Source organism: Mustela lutreola, chromosome 6 (genome assembly GCF_030435805.1).
Source record: "Mustela lutreola isolate mMusLut2 chromosome 6, mMusLut2.pri, whole genome shotgun sequence".
Lineage (NCBI taxonomy): Eukaryota > Metazoa > Chordata > Mammalia > Carnivora > Mustelidae > Mustela > Mustela lutreola.
Genome location: NC_081295.1, coordinates 58,818,339 through 58,844,602, shown reverse-complemented (window position 1 = coordinate 58,844,602; position 26,264 = coordinate 58,818,339). Strand labels below are relative to the sequence as shown.

Sequence of the window (26,264 nt, the reverse complement as noted above, 5' to 3'; positions counted from 1 at the left end):
CCTTTCAGCCCTTGAATATAGGTCATGCCACTCCTTTTTAGCTTTCAAAGTTTCTGCTAAAAAAATCAGCAGATAGCCTTATGTGGGGATTGCCTTGTATGTAACTAGTTGCTTTTCTCTTCCTGCTCTTAAGAATCTTTCTTTAGGGGCACCTGGGTGGCTCAGTGGGTTAAGCCGCTGCCTTTGGCTCAGGTCATGATCTCGGGGTCCTGGGATCGAGTCCCGCATCGGGCTCTCTGCTCAGCAAGGAGCCTGTTTCCTTCTCTCTCTCTCTCTCTGCCTGCCTCTCTGCCTACTTGTGATCTCTCTCTGTCAAATAAATAAATAAAATCTTTAAAAAAAAAAAAAGAATCTTTCTTTAGGGGTGCCTGGGTGGCTCAGGGGGTGAAAGCCTTTGCCTTCGGCTCAGGTCATGATCCCAGGGTCCTGGGATTGAGCCCTGCATCGGGCTCTCTGCTCAGCAGGGAGCCTGCTTCCTCCTCTCTCTCTGCCTGCTCCTCTGCCTACTTGTGATCTCTGTCTGTCAAATAAATAAATAAAATCTTAAAAAAAAAAAAAAAAGAATCTTTCTTTATCTTTGATTTTTGACATTTTAATTATTATGTGTCTTGGTAGAATTCTTTGGGTACATTTTATTTGGGACTCTCTTTGGTTCTTGGACCTGGATGTCTGTTTCCTTCCTCAGGAAAGTTTTCAGCTATTTCTTCAAATACATTTCTGCCTTTTTCTCTTGCTCTCCTTCTGCAGGGACCCCCATGATACAAATGTTAATATGCTTGATGTTGTCCCAATATCAAGAGAGGTCCCTATTCTCTTTTTTAAAAATTATTTTTTGTTCTTGTTGTCCAGTTTGGATGATTTCTTCTATCCTGTCTTCTACATTGATCATCCATTCTTCTGCATCCTCTAATCTGTGTTGATTCTCTAGTGTGTTTTTCATTTTGCTATTGTATTCTTCAGCTCTGATTGGTTCTTTTATTTTCTGTCTTTGTTGAAGTTATCATTGACTTCATCCATTCTTCTCCCAAGTACAGTGAGCATCTTTATTATCATCACTTTGAACTCTTTATCCGGTAGATTGCTTATCTCCTTTTGTTTAGTTTTTTGTTGCTCTTTGTTTTTAAGGTTTTCTCTCATTCTTCGGTTGGGAACATAGTTCTCTGTCTCTTTCTTACTCTCTGTTTCTATGTATTTGGTAGGTCAGTTATGTTTCCTGATCTTGAAGATAGTGGCCTTATGTAGAACACATTTTGTGAGGCACAGTATTGCAGTCCCACTCTGGTCACCAGAACCACGAGCTCCAGGAGTGTGCTGTATGTGGGCTGCTTGTGCTCTCTTGTTGTGACTGGGCCATAACTGCTGTGAGTGCACTGGGGGGTGGGGCTGGCCCTTGGCATAGCTGGCTGAGAGGCCTGGCTGCAGCTGCTGCTGTGGCTGTGCTGAGGGGTGGGATTAGCTCCCGGCACAGCTGGCTGAGAGGCCTGGCCACAACTGTTGTGGGCGTCCTAGTGTGCCAGAAAATCATCTTAATAATTGCTTCACTATTGCTGGGTGCTAATGAAAAAGTAGCTTCAAATAATGTGAAAGTAGAAAGATCTATGGCCATGATTTTGATAATACTTTGGCAACAAGCCTTATACAACAACAAAAAAATCTTTTATGATTTAAAATCCTTACTTCCTTTTAATAGTAGAAGCTACAGGATTGATGTCTACTTTACAGTTCCTGAGGCAAATAAATGAAACTATGTCAGCTGTCCTGCTGTGTGGATTTCTCTAATTTCTACATTGGATTTAAAATGTGGGGATTATTGTTTCCTTAAAATAAACAATTCCCTTTGTAAGGCCTCATTAAATGTACAATTTGTTTTTCTGCCCTTACATTCTTATGCTAAAATATAGCTTTATAATTAAGTTCTTCCCTGTGCCCTTATTTTAATTTTATGTGCCAAACAAAATGATTATCTAAAATAGCATATTTTCATTACTACTCCATTAGATTTTGTGGGGATTTTATATTAGCCCATATATTCTCAGGTTTAAATACTAGAAAATTTATACAGACATACTGGGGTTATATACAGTGGAGCCTATTATGCATGAGTTTGCAGGTCATTTCCTTTTTTTTCACAGCACAATTCCTTCATGATTCAGTTTTTGTGACATGCATTTGTTTACTCTAATTCTTACTGGCTTAAGTAAGTCTGCCAATCATTCAGCTTTCCAGGATGTTGTGACACTTTATAAGAACAACAATATAGAATATTTATAATTGAAATTCTCAGTGAGGCTTGGGACATTTGGTCCCCATTTCAAGGGCTACATTGACACGGGTACTCAACAGAACACTTGTGTTTTTAAATGACCCTTCTTTATCTACATTAATGTTTTGAGATCTGGCCACTTTCCCCACAGCCATCATATGGATCCATTTGTAGTCAGACCTTAAATATCGTTACGTATTGAAATAAATAGCAATAGTTCATGACACCACTACTGATAGAGGAAGGGGTGATTCAGATGGAGATGAGGGTAGAACATTGCAACTCAGTCATGCTGTGTTCAGTTTACTGTTGCAAAAAGATTTTTTTTCCCATTCTCAGAGTGGCTGTAATTCCCTTTCTCTGCCCCTTTAGGTCTGGGCTTCATGTCCTTCCTCTGGGCCCATGGAGCATCCAGTCCTTCCTCCTTTCAAAGTTTATTCCACAAGTGGTAATTGCTTCTTTGCCTAGCCTTCTAGCTATCTCTGAGACCTTTGTTGGGAGGGAAATCCACTTCAGCTTTGTTGTCTCCATAGTGGCAGGCAGCATCAAACACACAGAAGGGTGGAAATGAATCAGTGAGCAGACAGGTGGAGTGAGGAAGCCATGCAGTCACTGCTGTTATCATCTTTGCACATTAACCTGAATAGGCTTATGGGTAGCAGCAGTTTTGATACGAGCCTTGACTCAGAAGGCAAAGCTGAAGAAACAATCAAACCAAGAGGAGAGTTGTAGACTGTTTTCTACATCTTTTTTTTTTTTTTTTAAGATTTTACTTATTTATTTGACAGAGATCACAAGTAGGTAGAGAGTTAGGCAGAGAGAGAAGGGGAAGCAGGCTCCCCGCTGAGCAGAGAGCCCGATGCGGGACTCGATCCCAGGACACTGAGATCATGACCTGAGCCAAAGGCAGCGGCTTAATCCACTGAGCTACCCAGGCACCCCTGTTTTCTACATCTTGTAAACGAGTTCTGCCCAATAATGGCACTTTCAATTTTACTTTTTAAAGTTCATTACTATTTGGTAGCTGGAAACACAACCTTGCCAGGCCTGTTTCCTTAGAGTAATAGGATGTTCCAGAACCCACCCACTGTACCGAACCCTAGTGTGGATTATCTAAGTTAACTTTCACAATAGCCTGGTGAAATAGGTGGTATGTAGGGACAGGGGAAATTGAAGCTTAGGGATATTGAGTAACTTGCCGAAGTTCACACATACAACAAGTGAAAAGCTTGGGCTCAAAACCAGTCAGGCAGGCTGTGGGGCCTTCATCTTTTCCCAGTGCTATCCTGTTTTATTTTTGTCCGAGGAATTTATCACCGTGGGAAAACTCTTTCAGTATTGGAACGCTTAGTCCTTGATGACGGAGACATTGTACTTCCCAAGTATAAACCAGTACCTGGCACGTAACAAGTGTTCAATACATAGCAAATTGATTAATTACTGCCTTCCAGAATGTGAAATAAAAGGAGAGACTAAGTGCTCAACTTTTACTATATTCCAATTTTTTGTGTATTCCAGTTGTTAATTCTATAAATATTCATTTTAGGAAATGATTTGTTCAAACAGAAAACTCCTCAGATTGTATAAAAAGATGCCTTCAAAAAACTCCTAATATTGGTGGCACCTGAGTGGCTCAGTTGTTAAGTGTCTGCCTTTGGCTCAGGTCATGATCCCAGAGTCCTGGGATTGAGCCCCGCATCCAGCTCCCTGCTCAGCAGGAAGCCTGCTTCTATCTCTCCCACTCTCCTGCTTGTGTTCCCTCTCTCACTGTGTCTCTCTCTGTCAAACAAAATCAGAAAAAAAAACAACAAACTCTTAACCTTGAAGATAGCATTGCTTCAAATATTCATCCACACATGTAGGCATTTTGACTACGCACTAACCCAAACTTCCATTAAGAGTCTGAGATTGGGGCTGTCTCCAATCTTTCATGTCGCTCATATCTACTTTGTCATCCCTTAAAGGTGCCTAAAACAAAACAAAACAAAACAAAAACATCTCATATTCTTGCTTACTCTAGAGGGGTGGACTCCAAATGGGCTTTGCTGTGAGCCTCTCCTCATTCTAAAAAGACTGTGGCGCTTTCTCACTTCCCATTTCTCTCACTGTTTATTCTTACAAATGAGAGCCAAATTCAGACCAGTGTGTATTACAGAGCAGCTCAGAGGGTCTCATACCCACAGAGCTGCCTGGGAGGTTCCAACACGGAAACCCAAAGCTGTTTCTGGAACCAGTTTCCCATCACCCCTCCTTCCCTCCCTTTTCTCCTTTTTGAGCCCCACCTTTTTCCTTTTACTTCACCTCCTTCCTGAACTTATTATTTGCTTCCTCACTTACGAGTTCAGTGAAAAAATCAACCCCTGCAGAAGCAGTGGGTCTTTCTGCCAGTGACACTGGCTTCAAATCCCATCTCCCAAATTTTTAGCTTCTTTCTCCTTCCATAGGGAAGGAGAGTAGCTCCATGACCTCTGTGTGACCAGTCCCATGTGGTGCCACAGCCTGGACTCCAGACTCTTCTGTGCTCTTCAGGGCATCATCAATACTAACATTCTGTGGTTCTAGGACTACTCTCTTTATATAAGGATTCACTAAATAATTCATTTAATTGGGAAGTTCATAAGTAGAATGAGTCTATTTTCTTTTTTTTTTTTTAAGATTTTATTTATTTATTTGACAGAGATTACAAGTAGGCAGAGAGGCAGGCAGAGAGAGAGGAGGAAGCAGGCTCACTGCTGAGCAGGTAGCCCGATGTGGGGCTTGATCCCAGGACTCTGAGATCATGACCTGAGCCGAAGGCAGAGGCTTTAACCCACTGAGCCACCCAGGTGCCCCTAATGAGTCTATTTTCTAATGAGTATATTATGTAAACATTTTAAGGCACACTCTTAATTGAAGTAAATGTATAGACAGAAAAATGTCCCCCCTGCTATATCTTTTATTTGCACTCTTGCATACCTTCCCCTCTGGCATAAGCTTTCTCAAGCCAGAGTCTGGATTGTTCTTTCATGTTGGAGCAGAGTTCATAGCCCACTTAGTTTATGTCATATACTCCATTCCAGAGTTGTTTTTGAAGTGTTAATTGCCTTTTGTTGTTATCTTTGCATTTAGATTATATTCAATGCCCATATTGTATGAGGAGGTTTAATGAAACTGCAGCCAACCGACATATTAATTTCTGCAAGGATCAGTCTTCTCGCCGAGTCTTTGATCCAGCCCAAACAGCAGCCAAATTGGCATCCAGAGGGCAGGTAAATATCTCTCCCCAAGTGTTGGCTCTGTGCCCTTGTGTGCTCAGGGCAAGCAGGTAGAATTTGCTAAGGTACCTAAGTCACCCATCCCAAGAAGTGTAAGGATCAGGATAGCTGATCACTGTCGCTCATCCTCATGGAAGTTGCCTTTTTTTGAGGCATTCTTTGTAGCTAACAGCACCTTTGGGTGGTGTAGAAAAAATATTTCTACAGTGTTTAAAACTTCTTAGGATGAAGCCTTGAATATGTAAGTAGTTTTTCTATAGTATTATGGTAAAACTCTGTCTTATGCAATGGTAGTTATCAGCCTTAACCATCCAGAAAAGCATTGTGAACCTGAAGTGAAGCTCCCTGAGTGAGAAAGCTGTCACAAGGAGTACTGTTCTGTAGTTCGTGTGTCTTGCTCTATGGTAAAGGAGAAGGTCGGTAGCCTTTTATTTAAAACCACAGAATCAGCAAGTTAAAGTAAGTGATAGGGAGGAGATGGTTTAAATAGGTACAGATAAGTAAAATGACTGCCTGACCAGGAAGACAACAGATTTATAAAAACAGAACTGGAGTCTAGCAAACAGCTTCATAAACATCGGAGGTCCCAGGGATATAATTACAGTTTACTGCAAAAGCTGTTAGTTTCAAACATGGCTCAGAAACCAAGGAAAGATTACATTTGTCTGAATACTTGAGGGTATGAAACATATTTAGAAAGATTTCCATGAAATCCAGTATGTAATAGGGGTGGGAGCCTCTACAACAGTAGCATATCCCATGGACTGTGGACTCTTAAGCTCTGTCTCCACATACAATAGACAATTACTGAATATCTTTGTCCCAGACACTGTTCTAGGTTCTGGTTGATCTGCATTTGTAACTCCATGAAGGAGGAAGACATGGAAACAAAGACAGTGGGAGGTTGTGGTAGTTGATGATGTATGGAGCACTATGGAGGAAGAGGCCAGTGTGAGCCATGGGAGGCTTCAAAGAGGAGCAGCATTTCCTCCTTGAATATCAGATGGGTTCACCAGCCTAGAGTGGGAGTTGGGGAGGACATAGCACACAGAATGTCCAGTTTGTGGCCTGAGGAGCTCACCATGTGGGGCTAATGTGTGGTGTGCCTGTGGGATGTGACAGAAAAGGGACAGGCAAGGGGCGTCAGATCTAAAAGAACTTCACTCAAGTCAGTTCAGAAAGAGGGAAAAGGAAGTGGATAGATACCCAAAAGCTCGAGGACCCAAAGCAGGACCTGGAAAGTCCCCATGAACCCAGGAAGTCCTCCTTTCCACCTTCCCATCTTGTCCTTCCATCCTGCTATATAGACTTCGGCTTGCTCTTCTCTGCAGAACGACTTTCTTAGCTTTCCTGTCTAGTTGTTGATTATCTGCCTCATGTCCCATTCTGTGGGCAGTGTAGACTGGTGGAATAGTACAGACTGGAGTGATACAGAATTAGTTTTCTAGAAAGATTACCTTTGCCACTAGTGTTTACATGGATTGGCCACAGTTAGGAGCCACAGCAACAGATAAAGAATGAGGGCCCAGAGTAAGAGGACAAAAGGGTTGTGTGTGGAGGACAATTTGAGAAAGAATGGGTGGCACTGAGAAGCTGATAGGATATGGGGTGACAGGGTTTTAGCTGCAGAGCCTAGGTATGTAGTATACTATACATCTAGGTAAAGAAACAGAGGAAGGAGGAGATAAGTGTGTTGGAGGGGCAGACAGGGTGGTTCCAATAAATACAGTTAGAGATTCAGTCTTTATGCTGAAATAGCATGGGAGCAGTGCAGTGTGGAAGGAGCCCAGATTCTGTAATCAGTAGCCAGGATTTGACTCTCAATTCTGTACTTCGTTATCTGTAGGTAAACTTACGACAATAAAATTCTTTGAGATTGACTTTAAATTATACCTTGCCGTGTTGTTGGGAGGATTATAGACCATATAAACAACGTGCCTTGCATATAAGTCTCTTCTGCCTCTCCTTCCATGTTGCCCCACCCTCTCTTCTCCTGCTCTCTGGTAGTCCTTGTTGGTGGGATAGGCACCACAATTTGGGGGGTATGTGACTGCTTTGGGATTGAATTTGACTGAATTTTGGAAACATTTTCTAAGTAAAACCTCTACCTTCTAAAGCAGCATGTTTCTTTGAATGGTTGTAACCAGTCCGCGAAGTTAGTCACATTAGTGGGGCCAGAGGGAGCCCAGGGAAGCAGCAAACGGAAGTGCTTTTTATTCCTGAAGAAGGCCAGCTGGCCGTCCCGAGTGTAACCAGTGATTTGGCCCTGTTCCTCTCCTTGTTTTCCAGAACTAACTGGTGATTGGGAACACAGAAGAAAAATTAGTTGCTTTCTGCGGAAACTCACTGTAGACCGTATCTGAACAGCAGTCCTTGTTTCTCTTAATGCCAGCTTCACCGCTCGGGCCCTGGCTAATAGTGAGGCTTATTCAGAGTGGAACAAAAAGGGAGGGGTTGTTTTACTTGTGAAGGGCTGTTAACAGCACAGCTGAAAAGTGTTTCTATTTTAAACATAATCAACCTTAAAAACGTGTTATACCCTTAACCAAAAGAGACCAATATGGGCCTCTGAAAATAGCTGTCTTTGGATAGGGATGAGCTTGCCTGCTGTAACCTCACAGCTATCCTTGCCCAAGTGAGAATTCTCACTTGGAGTAACAGGTCATCTTTATGCAGTAGTTGCCATGGAAATGTTGGGACCAGTAGCTAGGTAAGAAGCTCTCAAAGGACCTTTTGGTCCTTATTCTGTATTAATGTAGCTGTTGTGCTACCGCTGCTCGGCAGGCAGGCGTGTGGTGTGGGGATGATGGAATTCCATATTTAAAACATTTGCTGTCTGCCAATGTCTTTCTTCTCTGTTCATGTATTTAAAAACAAAATCATCTTCAAGTAAAATGAAAAACTAAAATGTTCCATAACTATCCTTATTGACATTAAGTGATTTCTTATGTCTCCATACAACTAATTTTACAGGATTAACATATCACCACTCCCCTAAGGGGTTGATTGTGGAATGAAAGAGCCAAAAACTCAGACATGGCTCTGAGAACAGCAAGATGCAGGCAAACTAGGGTTTTCAGGGTGTGCCTGTCCCCTTCCCCTGGGTGCAGCGGGTCCTGGTGATGACTCCAGCCTGCTGCTGGCTAAGTGGAAACAGCCTTACCTCCTGTGAGCTACCTGAGATTACAAAGTTGTCCCCCCTCTGACTTGCTCTTTCTGTAGGCTAAGGCTCAGATGAATCCAAAAAAAGAGCCAACTGTAACCAGTGCTGTGGGAGCCCTGCTGCAGAACAGAGCCCTGGGGGCCCCAAATGTGGCCCCACCTAGACCAGGTGAGTTGGAGTAAGCATGCCAGCTATCAAATGAGGGACCAGAAGGGAACCACTGTCAGCTTTGGAATTCATTGGCAGTTGGCAAAGGTTTGACATCAAATGTTGCTTTTGGAAATAAAGATATGTGCGGGGGGTGAGGGGGTGCCTGGGTGGCTCAGTGGGTTAAGCCTCTGCCTTTGGCTCAGGTCATGATCCCAGGGTGCTGGGATCAAGCTCTGCATCAGGCTCTCTGCTCAGCAGGGAGCCTGCTTCCCTCTCTCTTTCTGCCTGCCTCTCTGCCTACTTGAGATCTCTGTCATATAAATAAATAAAACTTAAAAAAAAAACAACAGATATGTGGGTTTATTTGAGGTTAAAGCTTATTTGCCAAGAAGGAACTTTCCTCGTTTTTCAGGATTCGATAACTCTGTCAACATACAGAGTCAGATACCATTACAGCAACATGGTCTAAACCATCATGCTCTGGTCTAGTAAAATCGAAAAGAGGTTAAGAATGGGATATAACAGGGGCTCCTGGGTGGCTCAGCAGGTTAAGCCTCTGCCTTCGGCTTGGGTCATGATCATAGGGTCCTGGGATGGAGTCCCGCATCGGGATCTCTGCTCAGTGGGGAGCATGCTTCCTCCCCTCGCTCCCCCACTTGCCTCTCTGCCTGCCTCTCTGCCTACTTGTGATCTCTCTCTGTCAAAAAAATTAATAAAATCTTTTTTAAAAAATGGGAGATAACAGCATGTAAGGTATTGTGTGGAAAATAAGAAGAAAACAAATAGCCAAGATATGGAAACAACCTGAGTGTCTGTTGTTGGTTGAAAGGTTAAAGATGTTGTATGTATACACAATGGAATATTACACAGCCATAAAAAGAAGGAAGTTCTACCTTCTGTGACAACAGTGGGTGGGCATTGGAGTCATTATGCTGAGTGAAATAGTTCAGACAGAGAAAGAGAAATACTGTGTGATCACATTTACATATAGAATCTAGGAAAAATTGAACTCATAAAAACAGGAAATAAAATGGTGGTTGCCATGGGTAAGGGTGGAGAGGGGGAAACAATGGTGTAAGGGTACAGATTCCCAAGTGCAAGTGCTGGGGACCTGTACACGTTGTAACAATAGATAGCAGTATTGTATTGTATACTTGAAAGTTGCTAAGAGAGTAGATCTTCAATGTTCTCACTGTACACATGCGCACACACGCACAAACACATGCACACAAACACACACCCCAGAGGTAACTATTTGAGGTAATAGATTTGTTAACATATATATGTGTATCAAATGATCACATTGTACCCCTTAAACTTACACGATGTTCTATTCACTTACATCTTGATAAAGCTGGGGAAGAAAAAGGAAAGGGAAAGTTTCCTTACTGAACTAAATAATTTCTTTCAAGTAGCAGGAAGGCCTAACCACCATTATAGTACTTACCGTGTGCTAGACCCATTTCATTTTATCCTCCTAGTAAGCTTCCAAATGTTTTAATCTGTGGAAAGGGAAACAAGCTTAGAGAGGATGTTATTTGTTCCAGGCACGGGACTGGTAAACAACAGGGTTGAATGAGGTATCTATATTGCTACCTCTCTTCACTGAGCTGCCGTAATCAGTGTGGCATTCTTTGTGATCACCATGGCACTGTGAAGGCAATGTGAATTAACTCATGACCGTATTGATGCTTCTGGTCAGGTGTCTTATTTTGAAGGTGTTATCAGAACCAAAGTAGGAACTGCTAGTCTCAAAAGTCCATAAAGTCACCAGAAACCTTTATTATTAGTTTTTAAATTCCTCGTGAGTTGTCATAGGGTAAAAATGGAATGGAGCATCTTAATAAGATTCCCCATAGCCCTGTAAACCCAAATCATTAGTTTTTCCCTGATCTATGAAAACTTAACAGTGGGGTTTTAGTTTTCACTTAGAAAAAAATAATTCAAATCATATATGAGTTTATTTGGTAAAACTTTCACTAAGCTATATTTCTAAAGTATAAAGATTAGTGTCCTTCACATGAGACAATTTTTTTTTTTTTTTAAGATTTTATTTATTTGAGAGAGAGAGAATGAAAGAAAGAACATGAGAAGAGGGAGGGTCAGAGGGAGAAGCCAGCTCCCTGCTGAGCAGGGAGCCTGCTGTGGGACTTCGTGCAGGGCTTGATCCTGGGACTTCAGAATCATGATCTGAGCCAAAGGCAGTTGCTTAATCAACTGAGCCACCCAGGTGCCCAAGACAAATTCTTTATATTATGGTTTCTTTTCTTATCTTTTCAAAGATTATATTATAATGCTTCCCTTCCAGTGAAAAACCCTCCTTTATTTAAGTTTGAGGTTAAAGCTTACTTGCCAATAGGGAATTTTCTATTTATTTATTTACATTTATTTTTAAAGATTTTATTTATTCATTTGACAGAGATGGCAAGTAGGCAGAGAGGGAAGCAGAGAGAGAGGTGGGGGGAAGCAGGCTCCCCGCTGAGCAGAAAGCCCAATGCAGGGCTCGATCCCAGGCCCCTGGGATCATGATCTGAGCTGAAGGCAGAGGCTTTAACCCACTGAGCCACCCAGGTGCCCCTCAGTTAATGTTTTTAATATTTATCCATGTACATATCAGTATTTTGTTCCTTTTTGTTGAGTAGTGCTCCATGGTATGGCTATAGCATAATTTGTTGAACTATTTACCCACTGAGCCACCCAGATGCCCCAAGGAGGGAATTTTTTTAAAAAGGATTTATTTATTTATTTGAGAGAGAAAAAATATCGGGTGGAGGGGCAGAGGGAGGAAGAGAATCTCAAGTAGACTCCATGGTGAGTGTGGTGTCTGACATGGGGCTTGATCCCATGACCCTGAGATCATGACCTGAATCAAAATCAAGGGTTGGATGCTTAACTGATTGTGTCACCCAGGCGCCTCTAGGGGTAATATTTCTTAATTCACTGTGATTAGAGAACTCTGTCAATGTGCAAAGTCCAATCCGAGTATAGCAATGGACTCGAGAACCTTCATTCCCTGGTCTAGTAAACTTGCAAAAAGATTGGGAATGGAAGAAGACAGTGTCAGGTACAGTGCTGAAATTAAAGGAAGATTTCTTCCTTGGACCAAGTAACTTTTTAAAAGTAGCAGCAAGTGATCCTTCCTAAGTGAAAAGATCCTAAACTAGAATTCGGAAGTCTTGTGTCCCAGTATGTGGTACATCCGAGTATATGGGACACGTCCTGTGATGTGTCCCATTTGTGACAGTAGACAGAATGTTATAGAGACACCATTCTGATACATAAGAAAATAGATTAGGAGCCAGTAGGTTTAAGCAAACTCGTATTGTGTTTGCTCTTGACTAGTAATGGTGATTTGGGACCACTGGTGTTGCTAAGTAGAAGGCACATTCTATACCATCACTGCCTCAGTGTTGTTCCTTGACCATAAGAGGTCTGCCATTCCTGGCCTCGGGGCCCATATACACTGGTTGCTCTTCAGCTGAAAACCAGTCCCCACTAATCTGCACTGCTTGCTCCCTTCAGTTCTTTGTTGAGTGTCCTCTTCAGATTGAGGCCCCTCAACCTCTCCATTTAAACTTAAGCTCTCCACAATTCCTTCTGTAGTTTCATTTAATAGCATTCACCACCGTAATACCTAATACATACTTTTCTCCCATCACCAGAATGGAATGGGATGGGGTCCAGAAGGCTGGGAGGGGTAGACTTTGCCCATTTTTAGTTGTATTGCTGTATCTATACCTATTAGAAGTGTTCAAGGCACATGTGAGGTGTTCAATAAATACTTGAAATATGTGAGAGAGGGTAGGTATCTTGATTCTGTAATTTCCCACTCAAAATACTGGCATGTGAATTAGAATTATGTTAATTACGTTTAAGAAATAGTTTTTGTTTTATTTCAGGTTTAAGATTTAAACCTGAATTGAGATTAAGATTGTTTTATTAAAACAATTAAGATTGTTTTATTTCAGGTTTTAAAATTTAATTTCTTGCCTTCCCTGTAACCTCACCTGCTTCCATTTATTGTTTTCTAAAGATTCATTTATTTTAGAGCATGCATGAGAGCAGGGTGGGGAGGGGCAGAAGAAGAGGGGGAGAGAGAGAATCTTAAGCAGGCTCCATACTCAGTGTGGAGTCCAATGTAGGACTCAAACTCATGACCCTGAGATCGTGACTTGAGCCGAATTCAAGAGCTAGAGGCCTGACTGACTGAGCCACCCAGGTGCCCTTCACCTTCTGTTTAAACATAAAGTTTCCAGTGTTAGTGTGCCTTTAAATTAGTCATATTTCATTTGGAGTCATTCTGGGGAGAAAGCATATTGAACATGTAAGAAGTATATTGTGGGGGTGTATTCTCAAAAATATTTAAGGGTTGGTGAAAAGCACTGCCTTTCACTAATATGAACAGGCTCATGTGTACACCAGATTTGCATCTTACTGGCATTGTTTCTGTTCTGCTCAGTCTTAATCTATTTGTAATGTGAGTCTTTTTAAAAAATTGCAGTTGCTAGGCTTTGCTATTTCTAGATTGATAATCAGTAGTTAAGGCCACTTGGTGTCACTTGCCTTCCACATAAATCCCATTACTGTCTTTCATTTAACTAGCAGTTAACTCCCTAAAACTCTGGCTTTTATTCTTAACTCTCTTGAGTAAAAGAAACAGGTAGTACTTTCCATGTACAGCCTTTGTCCTAAATTCACAGTTAGAGGAGGTACATGTGTGTAAGTCACAATCCTTACCCATTCTAGAGTTTTATAAGAAGATAAGCAAGTGCAGGAAGATCTCTGATGCAGGGAAGCATGTGAGGTTGTGTGAGGTTGATTGACAGCTGCCATGGAAGTTCAGAGGGTTCATTCATTCATCACGTGATTATTATGCATGGTTGTTTCTTATGCCCATAGATTCTTAGAAGTCTAGGGAGAGAAACCGTCAATCATACTGAATATTTTAACAATCAGAAATAAACATTCTAAGGGGACCAAGAAAGAAAGAGATCAGCTTTGCCCAGGAGGCTTTATGGAGGAGGTATCGGTCTGAGAGAGAGGAGGTTCACAGAGGTTGAGACTTTTAGGGTGAGCTTTTAGGATGAGATAGATTTTGACCAGTGGAGAAAAGTTGAAGATGGAGTGAATAAAGCTATGAAAATGAAAATGCAGAGGACATACTCTGGAAACACATGGCCCATTTGGCCAAGGCATAGGAAAGAGCTGGGGTGTGAACATAAATTATAGAATGGAAGGCCGGCCCTGGAGCCATAAAGGCTCAGTGAGGCGCCCAGACTATCTGTGATCAAAACAGACCCATGCATCCTCTGGCGCTCGCGGGTCTGTGAGTTAGGCAATCGTGGTGGCCTGGGAACTTCTTGTTTCTAGCCATGTTGTTTGTCTGCAAAAAATGCTTTTGAGAAAGAGGATTTCTGAAAAGTTTCATGTAAGATATGAATGCTTATTGTAGAAAATATTGGAAAATGGAGAAAAGATGTGAAGGGAATAAAAGTCAGAAGTCCACATCTTGACATGATCACTGTTAACACCAATATCCTCTTCCATTTTTTTTCTTTTTATACTCTTTTCCCCCCCCCTCTTACCAAAGTTTAGGATTATAGGCCCTATACACATCCTGATTTTTTTCACTAACACGTTCTGAAGATTTCCCTATTGCAAAAGAAGCAGTGGTGTTTTTAAAACAGTATCACAAGATGACTTATTTAGCTCTTTTCCTGGTGTCAAGCAAGTAGATTGCTTCTACTTTTTTGCTGCGCTAAGTAACTCCCTTTATCACGGATAGTCCAGATTTACATTGGACACTCTTCAAAGCACTACATATATTAACTCATTTAATCCTCACAATGGCAACAGGGCTAAACGTGCTATTTGGATTTCTAGTTTATAGGCAAGGGAAGCACATAAAGGCTAAGGTGCTTGCTCAAGTAATTCCATAGAATGGGGTAGAGCCAGCCAGATCCTCATCTGCTTTGGAAAAACTGGGTCCGACATGGAAACATTAAGATGATATGCATTTATAGCTTAATAATTACCTATAACATCTACAACCTACAAATATATTTACTATGTAATATGATGTAATATGTAAGTTACATATATATAGTTGTTTTGGAGTAAGGTGTAGATCTTCCTTCATTCTCACAAAGATTCTAATGTCCAGATGGAAAGTGAGTTTATAACCTAGTCAGCGGATCTCTCTTTAGTGGCTCTTTTCTTGAGGGTTCAGATACCCAAGGGACGGATCTCCTGAGAAGGTCCTGCCAAGCAACAGCTCCTCCCATACTTATATACGGAGATCAAAATCCCGATGAGAATATAGTTCTGGGTTCTAGAGCTGTGTTGCATCATGTATTTAGTGAACTGCACTGTACCACTTCAGTGGGATGGGCTCTGCTTTTATTTCTGGAACCACTGGATTTGATGAAGCTGAGCATCTTACCTATACTAGCATCCCCTGCTTAGCTCATTTAATTATGTAGCAAATATAATGAGCATCAGAGGGTCAGCTGCTGATTTTTTGGGAGACCTAAAACTTGCAGATCTCCTGGTAAAATGAACAGTGAAAACTATATTCCTGTGTCTTTGGATAATTTGATTCATAATTTCCTTGGGTGGTTTGATGACTTCCCCTTCATAAAACACTGAGTAGAATGGAGGGCTCTAGGACAGAGGGGAATTATTCTATTTTATAAAAAATGATTTCTCTGAGACTCCTATCCCATACCATGTGGCACAAAACAGACCATGGTATGGCAAGCTTCTATCTGTAAGCTTCTTCATCCTCATGCTTAATAGTGCTGCTGGGCACAAAGGAAAAGAATCCTGTTTGTGGAATGAGCCCATCGCTATGTAAATAACCCCTGGGAGGAAAGGCATCTCATGCTTCCATAAGGCTTATCAAACTCTTTCTGGAATGAGAGCATGCAAAGAACTGTAAAGCCATGATATACTCAGGGAACATTTCGAAAGCCAGGATAGCAGAGGGGAGAGGTGGTGAGAGTCAGATTGTTTAAACTGCGGGCCATCGAGATGGTGATCCAAAGGGCCCATCCAGAGTAAGTGAAGGGCTAGGGGCAGAGGAAAGAAGGTGCTTGAGACCAACACTGTTTTCTTATTATTTGGCCCAGGATAGAGACTGAGTGCTTGTCTATAGCTACAAAACAAAATAGAACAAAACAAAAAGGAAGAAGAGAGACTTTTGAATCCAATGTGAGGATTTCATAATCATTCCTTTTTTTTCTTGCTGTTTGCTTTTACATAATAACAAATCTGTTTATGTCTGCAAAGGATTAGCTGTGGACCCTGCTTCTGGAGCAAAACTCAGACAAGGATTTACTAAATCTTCTAAAAAAGATTAACTCCTAGAGGCCAGGTAAGATAAAAGAAAAAAAATAAATAATAACCTCTAATCTGGGTGTTCCTGATCATCGAATGTGTAAAAGATACAGTTAGTAAGCCTTTAAGAGAATGAAACCATAGCAGGCAAACCAAAGAGGAATCTGGGTAAGACTTCAATTGAGTTAGTAAAATGTGTGCTCCTAGAACATACCCTTTTTGTTAAACATATAGTTTGAAAATGATATTCAGCTTCTGATGGGGCTTAACAGGAAAGGGGAATGAGTCCTCATTTTGCCCTGGAAGCTACCACTGTGTCCCTTTGTCCAAACCCTTTTCCCTCAAAAGGGACAGTTCCCGGAGATAGATAGTAAATATCAGGGCTGCTGTGGAGACTTCTTTTCTTGATATTGTAGATAGTTTGTTAAAACAATTAAAAATGTAAACATGCCTATATTATTTAACTTTCTCAGTGTGGAAACAATGAAGTTCTAAAGTAAATGCCTTTTGTTTTCAGACTGTCTCCCTTGAGCACCTTAGCCTGGATGGCTATGCACCCAGGAATGCCACCTAAGGGGAAGGAAAGGCAGATGGCTGTTTATAAGCCTACAACTCTTCTTGAGAAATCATGGAGAACAAGTAAAACCCAGATTCACCTTTTCTTCCTCATTACTCCCTTTACAATTTTCAAAACAATATTAAACAACACATCAACCTGTATGACAGTGGTTGGCATTTTTTTGTTGTTTTAATCACATTTAATAGGTTTTTAAAGAAATGTTGCTTTGATGCTAGAACCTTTTACTAAAACAGTCTTTGGAGTTTTACTTACTAGCATTATTTACTTAGCTAGGAAAATTGTGTTTTACCTAGCTTCAGTCTATGTAACCTAAAATCCTGTTTTAAATATTTGGTTCTAATGAACTTTAATCAGCAACTGCTCCTATTTTAAGTGTCCATCTGTATACCATGAAGAATTGTCTCACAGCAGTGCACATGGCTTGTGGGGAAACACTGACATGGAGGGATGGTTAGGATAACCCTCCCCTCCTGTGGGAAGGATGCTTTTAAGTGGACTCGGGCTATTTATTTATCATGGCTGAATCAGAAGCCAGCTGGTCATTCCACCACTGGTTTATATGGCTCTGTTGGGAGGTGGTGTCTCAACTGTTTCTTCTTGCTGTCCTCAGGGTAAAGAAATTCTTTTTGTAGAGTCCTTTATACTTATGCTTTTTCATGTAAGAACTTGTATTGTTTTCCTTAACCCCAGGGAATTTCGGTTAGGAATTAAGCCATTTTTCCTGTCTAAATTTAAGTAGGAGAATCCCAACCTATTCCCACATGCAGTGCAGCAACCACAACCACCTGAAACTCTTAGGATCTGTATTTTGGGGACCTAATGCTGTTTAATGCTCAGGGAAATACATGTCTTAGAACAGACTGAAGACTACTAAACCACATAAAAGTATTTATAGAAGCTTCTATGAATGGGAGATTCATAGAAGGGAGATTTTGCTAAGGTGAGCCAGTACTCACTCACTCCTTATGCTCTGGCAGATCACCTTCTCTCAGAGAGGTAAGAGTGGGTATAGGAATGGAGGTAGTTATCCCAGTGGATTTCTTTGAAGAGGTAACCTTTATCCTTTTGTCTCCTTTCCTACCCCCAGCCTAAACTGTACATTAAGGCTCAACCACATCAGTTCCACATACTAAAACCAAGCCCCAGGCCACTTGTCTGCTGCTTGTCATGGTCCTCGGCATCACTGGTAAGGCCTGTGGGCCAGGGTTTCTCACATTGGCCAACAGGCTTCTTTGATGGGCACGGGTACTCAAGGCTTCCCTCCTTCCACCCCCTCCCACCCTCATTAGAGGTGGGGGGTGGGGGGGAAACCAGGCGTGACAGATTCAAGGAGTTCTTAACAAATAATGTTCGGAAGAAATCCCAATAAGGAATAGGCAAATTTCTAATTTGTACTAAAAATTAATGGTAAGGACAGTTCTAAAACTGGAACGTGGTAGCCCAGGGTAGACTAAAAACTCCAGTAGCCAGTACTCTGACATTAAACATCAGAAATAAATTACATAATATTATGGAAAGATCCAAATGTTGTATCAGTAATTTTTAGAAATAAATAGTGTTAGGAATTTAAGCATATGAGCTTCCACCTTAGATCCTAATTTGCTCAAAACTAATACATGCTGCAGAAGTCAGAAGAGTTGTTTCTGTGGGAGAAGTAACAACCAGGAGGGGGCATGAGGGAGCTGGGTAGGGAGCTGGAAGTGGTTTAATCTCCATATGCACAGTTCCGCGGGTATAGTTGTATATAAAAATCAGTCAAGTCAGTATGCAGGATTTGTAGAGTTTATTATATGTAAGATATATCTTCATATAGAAAGCCTCTAAACACAAAAGACAAAGGAGCTTTAAAAAAGGTTAGGTTTTATATTTTTAAAACTCATTAGATACCAAATTCAAGACATAGATTACATTGCAAATGTTAACCTTTTTGAAGAAAACTAATATTGACTTAAATGATGAATTTAAAAATGCATTTATTGGTGATTAAAAATAATACTTAAGCAGAGTAGTATTTTAAGCCAGACAGAGCAAAGAAAATTCTTGTTTAATATATATATATATATTTTTTTTTAAATTCCAGTAATAGTTTCTTAAATTCCTGTTAAAAAATATAATCAATATTAAAGTCAGCAAAATGCTTTTTTTGACTGACGCCTGGATTATTTTACCACTTAACCTGGTTACACAGTGATACATATTTTTTTCCTGTCAGATGTAACTGACAACCAGTTTAGTCTTTAAGATAAATGAAGTGATAACTCACATTGTAGCATCTTGTGGAAATTATTCAAACTACATTTAAAATGCTTTTTTAAAATGGAGACTATTATTCCACAAGAAATTGTTTCTGTAAAACTACAGGTTGGCTATGGCAATAGTAACTAAACTACATCCAACCCTGAAGGTAGAAAAATCCCTGAAAAGAAATACACAGCCTAGTTATAATATGCAGTATAAAGGTTATTTTCTTATTTTAAAAATTCTCCCATTTTGGAGAAATCCGAACCTTTCCATAGTTCCCTTACTAGGCAGTGCCACATAAAATTAGTTAACATTATTATGATCATGGCTTACGATTAAATTCGATTTGACAAACACGTATATATAGCAGCCCTCGTTTGGATGTCGGTTATGACAATATTTGCAGTTCCATTAAAGAATACTTGATTAAATTTGGTACAAAGCATGAACACTCAGGACAGATTGGCACAATACATGCAGTTCGAGAACTCTTCTCATCTCAAGCCAGTCATCACTGAATAAGCCATATTCCCAGTCCTGCTTTCCAAATCTTTCCTTGTATTATTATAACTGATGTTTAAAATGCTTCTTAAAACACCTTCCAGAATAAGAAAAGTATGCTTTGAAAACCAGTCATCTGAATGCATGATGGAAATGAGGCAGGATGGCGGAGCCGGTGCCAGCTGGGAAAACGTGGGGGATGGGAGGAAGGGGGAGCTGCCCCAGGCTCATGGTGCTCATGGCTAGTGAGGGATCTTGTTGCTGCTGCCCCAGACAGCCTAACCTGTGGGGCAGAGACTCCCCAGGCCCCAGGGTGAGAGAGCTATTCCCAAAGGCATTTTGGGTAGCAGGCGGGGGCAGCTGCCAGAAGCCCAACAGGGGGGAGATGTCCAAAGAGGCAGGTATTGTTAGGTTCACAGCATCCGCAGTTAGCTCCTTGGGCAGGCTTACTTTACCAGCACTTCCCTTAGCCAGATCAAAACCTGGGGTGAGCTTGTGAGGTGACTGAGGCTCTTGCAGAGGCAAGTCCTCAAGCAAATTGATATTGCAAAATCCTTTCGTATCTGTTTTGAGGGGCAGGCTTGCAAGTGGGGAGTATGAGGTAGAACTGGTGTTGTACTTGTGATTCTGGAGGGGTGGGGGAGGAGAGCTAGGAGCTGTTACGGGGTGGAGGGGGACCAGGGGCTCTGGCAGCGGTTGTACAGGCTGGGCGGTTTGATCCGCGGGGTTGTGGGGGTGGCTGTGTACCTCAGCTGGCAAGCTACTTGCAAGCCCGTTCTGTGCAGGAGCTCCTATAGGGAAAGGAGACAGCGGGGCAGCCTTCAATTGAAACTGGGGAGAGATGGAGTGGAAGGTGCTCAGAAGGTCTCCAGACTGCAGACTCTCTTTCATCAGCTCCTGTGAGTGTGTCTTCTTGGTATGTCGAGTGAGGTGGTCTTTGCGCCCAAATCTCTGGGCACAGAACTGGCACAGGAAGTCCTTGCAGCCGGTGTGGACCACCAGGTGGCGCCGCACGTCCTTCCGGGTATAGAAGCATCTCTCACAGTGGTCGCACTGGTGCTTCTTTTCCTTGGTTCCGCTCTGGGGCTTTTCCTCAGCATGGGCTTTGAGGTGGTCCAGCAGCACTTCTGTGCTCCCTAGCTCCAGGGCACAGACCCCACAGGTGAGGTCGCCGCTGCTGGCCGCATGGAGGGCCAGGTGCCTCTTGTAGCCCAGCATGGTGTTATACTTCTTCCCACACTCCTCACACCCAAAGGCCATCTTGTTGGGGTCATGAGTTTGGAGGTGGTTCTTCAGGTGGTCCTTCCGGTTGAATGTCTTCTCACAGTGAGCACACTGGTGAGATTTCTGGGGCGAATGGGTAGCCATGTGCCTAGGAGCAGAAGGAAAAATTTCTTAATAGACTCAGTTTGTTTTAATAGTCAAGCGTGTGGGGATGCTATTATTAATGGATTTTCTAGGTGCTGGCATAAGAGATTTTCATCTAAAAGAGAGCTTTTCTGTGTTTTCCAGATTCTACAGACATACAACTTTATATTCTTAAAAAAAAAAAAAAAAAAAAAAAGGCATTAGAGGTCTAATAGTTTTCAAACCTGTAAAAAAATATTCTTTGAGAACCTATCTTCCTCATCTATACAAAGATTTCTAAACACATTGAAAAATAGGTAATTTTCCAAGAAGGCTCTTTGGAAATTACTGCATTTTCAAAAGTGACCCAATTTACCTTCTATATAGAACCCCATGCCCCCTCATGCCCCCTTCCCAGATTTTAGGTTTCTGTTCCTATAAGTATAACTCCTCTTGGTCTTTACCAATTGAGACAAAAAGTTCAGGCCACAGAAATAACACTGAAAATTTTAATCCGTATTCTCAGAGAGTGTTCACTTGGACTCAGAGTACCACCCACGACCTGTGCTTGGAGCGTGAGATCCAGGAGATCCTTACGCTTCAGTCTCGGGTTTTCTAGTTAGTACTTTTCTATCCGCTCTCATCTCAGAGGTGTGGAGCCCCTGGCTCCAGAGGCTCTAAACACAGAATACCTAAAAGAGTGAACTGTCAAAATGGGTGTGAAGCAACCTATGTTGTACCTGCAAGCCACAAGTTTTAATTATGGACACTGTTTTGGAAGGAAAACTTACAGGACTTGGCATTTTATGATACACTTATTTATTAAAATGGACATTTTTAAAGTTTTAAGGATGACTAAAGTTGTAATTGAACTTGGGATTTCCTCCTATCACTGAGTCTTTAAAAACCAAAAGCATTTAGATTTTAGGAAACCAGTGGAACTACAAAAGAAAATGGAACTGTGATGGTTTTCCAGAACGGGTTTGTGCTTTACAGATATAAAACAGGTATTCTGAAATTTCAGATCAACTAGGATGACTATGGCTTGTCCTGGAAGCTCAAAGAAAAACTTTCAACTGTTATAGAGAAAGTCTTTTTGAACTGCCAATGAAATTACCAGTGACCTTCAGGAAGTAGGCTGATGTTGAAGAACTGGAGATGGGGCTGCATGCCTCTGAGATGCAACTGAACTTGTGGCTTTGGATACAAAAGAATTCCTAACAACTCATTTCTGTAAGGAAAAGATTTAAGTCAAAAGTGTACTAATTATACCTTTCACCCAACCTTCTACCCTAGCTTGTCCATTCCTTTTCCTTTGCTAGAGGTAGAATGGGTAAGGGATCTACAAGAGCCAGTTCAAAAATATAATGAGTTAAGCCAAACTGTCATTTCCCTAAAAATAAAGCAAAACCGGGGTACCTCAGTGGCGCAGTTAAATATCTGCCTTTGGCTCAGGTCATGGGATTGAGCCCTGCATCAGGCTCCTTGCTTATCAGGGAGTCTGCCTCTCCTTCTCCCTCTGCCTGCTTGTGCTCTGTCACTCTCAAAATTAAAAAAAAAATTTAAAAAAACAAGCCAACACCTTGTATCTCTGCCTTAGCTGACTCTTTGCAGGGCATAAAAAGAAAAGAAGTGCCTATCCTTTCCCTCCATGACACCAGAGCTCAACAAACACAGGGATAGATATCATGGCACAAACAATGTGGAGGGACAGGAACCAGTGTTCTGGGCATCAGAGAGATGGGAAAGGATGCTGTGGCTCCAAGTCCCATGCATACTGAAATACAGTGCAGATGGGGTTTGCCAAGCCTAGTTAGAGGGCAAACAACCCCATTCTCATACAAGATAGCCACAGATACATCATCAGGAAAAGATGTGAGGGGGGAACCATCTATAAGCTTGGCATTTAAACGACTTTTTATTTGGTCCAGTACTAGTGAATAGGCCCCCAAGAGCTCTGCCCTGGCTCCTCTATTCATGCCTCTCTCTTTTTTTCTTTGTGGAGGACTTTGATCTGACTAGATTGCATTTATTGCCCTTGGATAAATAGAGCAATGCCAAGGTAACAACTCTGGACCATCCTACTCCTGACTACCTGTGAGAAAGGCACAGATTGACCAAATTCTACGTGGGCAATAATACCAGCCGCCATTCCTCTGCATTTTTGGCTCTCTCCTTTGACTGGCATCCAATTCTTTCTTCTTTCAACTGATCCTTGACTCATGCAACAATCTCAATCTAGAACACGATCAGCTTATAGCTGAAATTACTTCAATAACTGGTTTCCTTCCCTCAACTTCTCTTCTTGCTTCACAACCCATGAAACCACCAGTTTCAGTCTGTGCTTTAGGCAGCACCAAGGGTGGTGCCTGGGCTGTGCCCGCGATCTCAGAATTCCTCAGGGGTCCCTGCTGGCAGTAGGACTTCCCACCAGCCTTGCCAAATCAGCTTGCTTTCTTGCCTTTTTGCTGTTTCCACCTGCTTTCCCCATTTGCTGTACTGGGACCCAGTTCTCTTCTCTAGTTAAGCAAGTTTTTTTCTCCCACCTCTGCTTATAAAATGGAGCTTATGTTGCAACTGAGGGGAATTGGGAGGAAATGCTGCCCATTGTAAAAGCTACAAACCCAAAGCCGAAAGCAACCCCACCACCTCTCCTCTCCTCTATTCCGTTTCAGACCTGCGGTTTCAGGCCGAGGCTCACCAGGCTGGCCGCTGCGCCTGGGCGGGAGGTTCTTGCCCAAAGTGCGCTGCTTCCCGTTCCCACCTCACTTCACACCCTTCCCTGGGCAAGTTGTTTCCCTTCCTCAGAGCTACCACCTCTGAAACAAATGGCTTAAGACGTTTTCAGTGCTCTCTAAGGGGTAATCCCACCTAATTCCTGTCACTCCAATCATCTGCCAGCTCCACTGTCTTCTCCAAATATCTACCTCTGTCCCTGTCTCAATCCTTATTCGCTGCTGCCACATCCTCGCCACGGGCTGACCACAGCAAACATGGCTTTCAGCACGTGGTTCAGAATTCCTACATCCACAGAAGCAGCTTGTTGCAAAACAGGAAGGCTTTGCAGCAAAATCTGTGCACACAGTAGGCACTCATACTTACATATTTGTGGAAACTAAACATCGGCCTATGTACGGAACCCATTTGAATTTTAAAATACCTATGTATTTATAGGCTCATTTAAAAAACTAGATATTACAATTATCTATGACAGTGACATATTACAATTACCTATGACAGGCCCCATCTAAAGGGCCAGGAGCATAACTCAGATCTTTTCAAAACTTTCAGGTACCTTCCTCCAAGGGCACTCCAAGATTTAATAATAATGTGGTCCATGTTAATACCACTCAGAGGGAAATCCTCTCTGGCCACATTTGGACTCTCACCTGTGGTAGTCTGAAAGTTGTAGCTCTGAAGTTCCCATCATGAAGATGAAAGGCAAATGACAGATTTCCCTTCACCAGGTGTCCAAAGCAGCACACAGTAGTGGGGATTCTGCATGCGGATCTCACACACACCACACAAAATTCATGCTCAATGATGCTGCTCAGGACTAGTGTGCAAATGAGGGATGCTCCATAGGTTTTATCTTTTCTAGGATATAAAAACCTTTGGAGGCAGAAACTATAGCTCATAAATTCATTTCCCTCATGGAAGTGAGCACCTAACTGTCGTTTAAGAAATCAGACTAAATGTACTAAGGACTGCACAACAGTGCTACAACAGTGGTTTTTATCCTTCTGTGTATCATGGATGCCTTTGAAAATCCAGTTAAATGCATATCCTCAACACCTGGTTACCCAACAGTTCTACTTGTTCGGCCAGACAGACTGCTCCTAAATTGAGAAGAGGCTCCGGAAGCTGATGCTTGCGAGACGTTCCCTCCTCTCCAGCCTCACTGTCAGGCCCTGGAATGTTATCCTACTTCATATCCCTCTACTGTATGCCTCCTCTCTCTTCTCCAAATTACTATGAATCTTCTTTCTAACATCCCAGTCTAAATCCTGTTTTGCACTACTTAGACTCAATAGAATAAATAAACCCTTTAGGACAGCAGATAAGCCTATTTGGACAGACTTCCTTTTTTGCCTCCAATTGAGCCTCACCCGTACCTCCTCCACCACTACCCTCTGTACTTGTGTGCTTTAAGGTCAAGGCTTCGGGCTTCCCTAGAACCTATTCTCCGTCCACCTTCTCGTCACTCCTTAGGTCACAGCCTAAGACTACCTGTCTGGGAAGCCTTGCGAGCATGCATCAAGTCCTGGGGAACAGCTCCCTACACCTGTGTAGCTTTGTCAAAGAACTTGCATCGAATTTTCATTGTGTTTGCATGACTCACTGTCCAGCATGGGTCTTTCTGTCCTGTTTTTATGCCTGGCATATCACAGGACCACAGGAAATACTGGTTGAAAGAATGAACTGATGCTACATGCAAAACTGTCACAGAAAACCACAGTAAGCAGTGGCATTAAGGGCTAATGTGCATCCACAACCTGCATCCACTTTCCCTCGCAGTGTCTGCTCAGAGGGCTACCTAAGCCATTTCAAGGTATGTGTAAAAGTGCATACCTTTTCTAGAGCCTCTCACCTCATTAATTTATATCTGGAAATGAAGGCTTTGCCACAGTCTGGCTGCAAGCACTTGTAAGGTCGCTCCCTGGAGTGGGAATAATTGTGGATAGTGAACTTCTCCAGGGTGAGGAACGTCTTGCCACATAATTGGCAGGGATAGGTGGCCATGGGCTTTACTTCTCACACCTTCCTTTTCAGATGCGCTGACCAAATGCTGTGCCATTTAAGCACAAATGGAAGGATGGTGCTGAGCACATGAGCGGAGCCACGACAGCCAAAACTCCAGACCAGGGGAGAGGCCGCGTCGTGGTCCTGGGCCTGGTTCTACCCAGATATGGGCCTCTCAGTTACCATGAGCTTTGCTTCCTGCTTTCCCACATCCCAACTTATATATGCAGTCTCGGGCTGGGAGGAGAATGTCGGAGGCGCAGGTGAGGGTCCAAGAGCAGAAAGGTAATCTGCATCACTAGGCGGGCACGTGCTCCAGATCACCAGGCCGTCTGCAGAGAGAAGAGGAACAGAGGAACAGTTTTCTTGCATTAGCCTTTGGAAACCAGTGCCCCTCCTCCCCTGCCAGCTCAGCACCAGTGACCCAGAACCACCAGGTTCCTTCCGGAGGCTCCAGTCTGGCCCCCGGGTCTCCCTCCTCCCTGTGTGCTTCCACAGGTCCTTCTGCAAGAAAGTCCTGAGCAGCGGGGAGGCCAGCATAGTGTTGGGACATCTTGGGAGAGCACACGAAGCTTGTATCCCCTTCAGCAGAGACTGCTGTTTCCATACAGACGGTATTAGCTACTTCAGATCCTGACTTCAGGTCAGTGGGAGACTAGGTCGACCAATTCAAAGAAAAAAAAC

At 42.4% G+C, this 26,264-nt stretch overlaps 2 protein-coding genes across 10 annotated transcripts in view; one reads left to right on the top strand and one right to left on the bottom strand.

Moving 5' to 3' along the window:
- Window positions 1-16,888, top strand: part of ZC2HC1B (zinc finger C2HC-type containing 1B) — a 45,340-nt gene extending 28,452 nt beyond the window's left edge. Inside the window, exons 5-8 of the mRNA XM_059177366.1 lie at window positions 5,372-5,511; window positions 8,740-8,848; window positions 16,121-16,205; window positions 16,686-16,888. Of these exons, the coding sequence (XP_059033349.1) occupies window positions 5,372-5,511; window positions 8,740-8,848; window positions 16,121-16,191 (320 nt within the window). The 3' untranslated portion in view covers window positions 16,192-16,205; window positions 16,686-16,888. The remainder of the gene's footprint in view (window positions 1-5,371; window positions 5,512-8,739; window positions 8,849-16,120; window positions 16,206-16,685) is intronic.
- A 1,628-nt stretch (window positions 16,889-18,516) lies between these two features.
- The window catches only part of PLAGL1 (PLAG1 like zinc finger 1), a 109,885-nt gene continuing 102,137 nt past the window's right edge, over window positions 18,517-26,264 (bottom strand). For 7 of the 9 annotated variants that reach the window (XM_059177349.1, XM_059177351.1, XM_059177354.1 and 4 more), the window contains 2 exons: window positions 25,429-25,912; window positions 18,517-20,862 (listed from right to left, as the gene is read on the bottom strand). In XM_059177349.1, the coding sequence (XP_059033332.1) occupies window positions 19,623-20,862; window positions 25,429-25,580 (1,392 nt within the window). In that variant the 5' untranslated portion in view covers window positions 25,581-25,912 and the 3' untranslated portion in view covers window positions 18,517-19,622. Of the gene's footprint in view, window positions 20,863-24,226; window positions 25,401-25,428; window positions 25,913-26,264 lie in introns of those variants that run through there. The other 2 variants (XM_059177356.1, XM_059177355.1) reach the window with 2 other exon arrangements.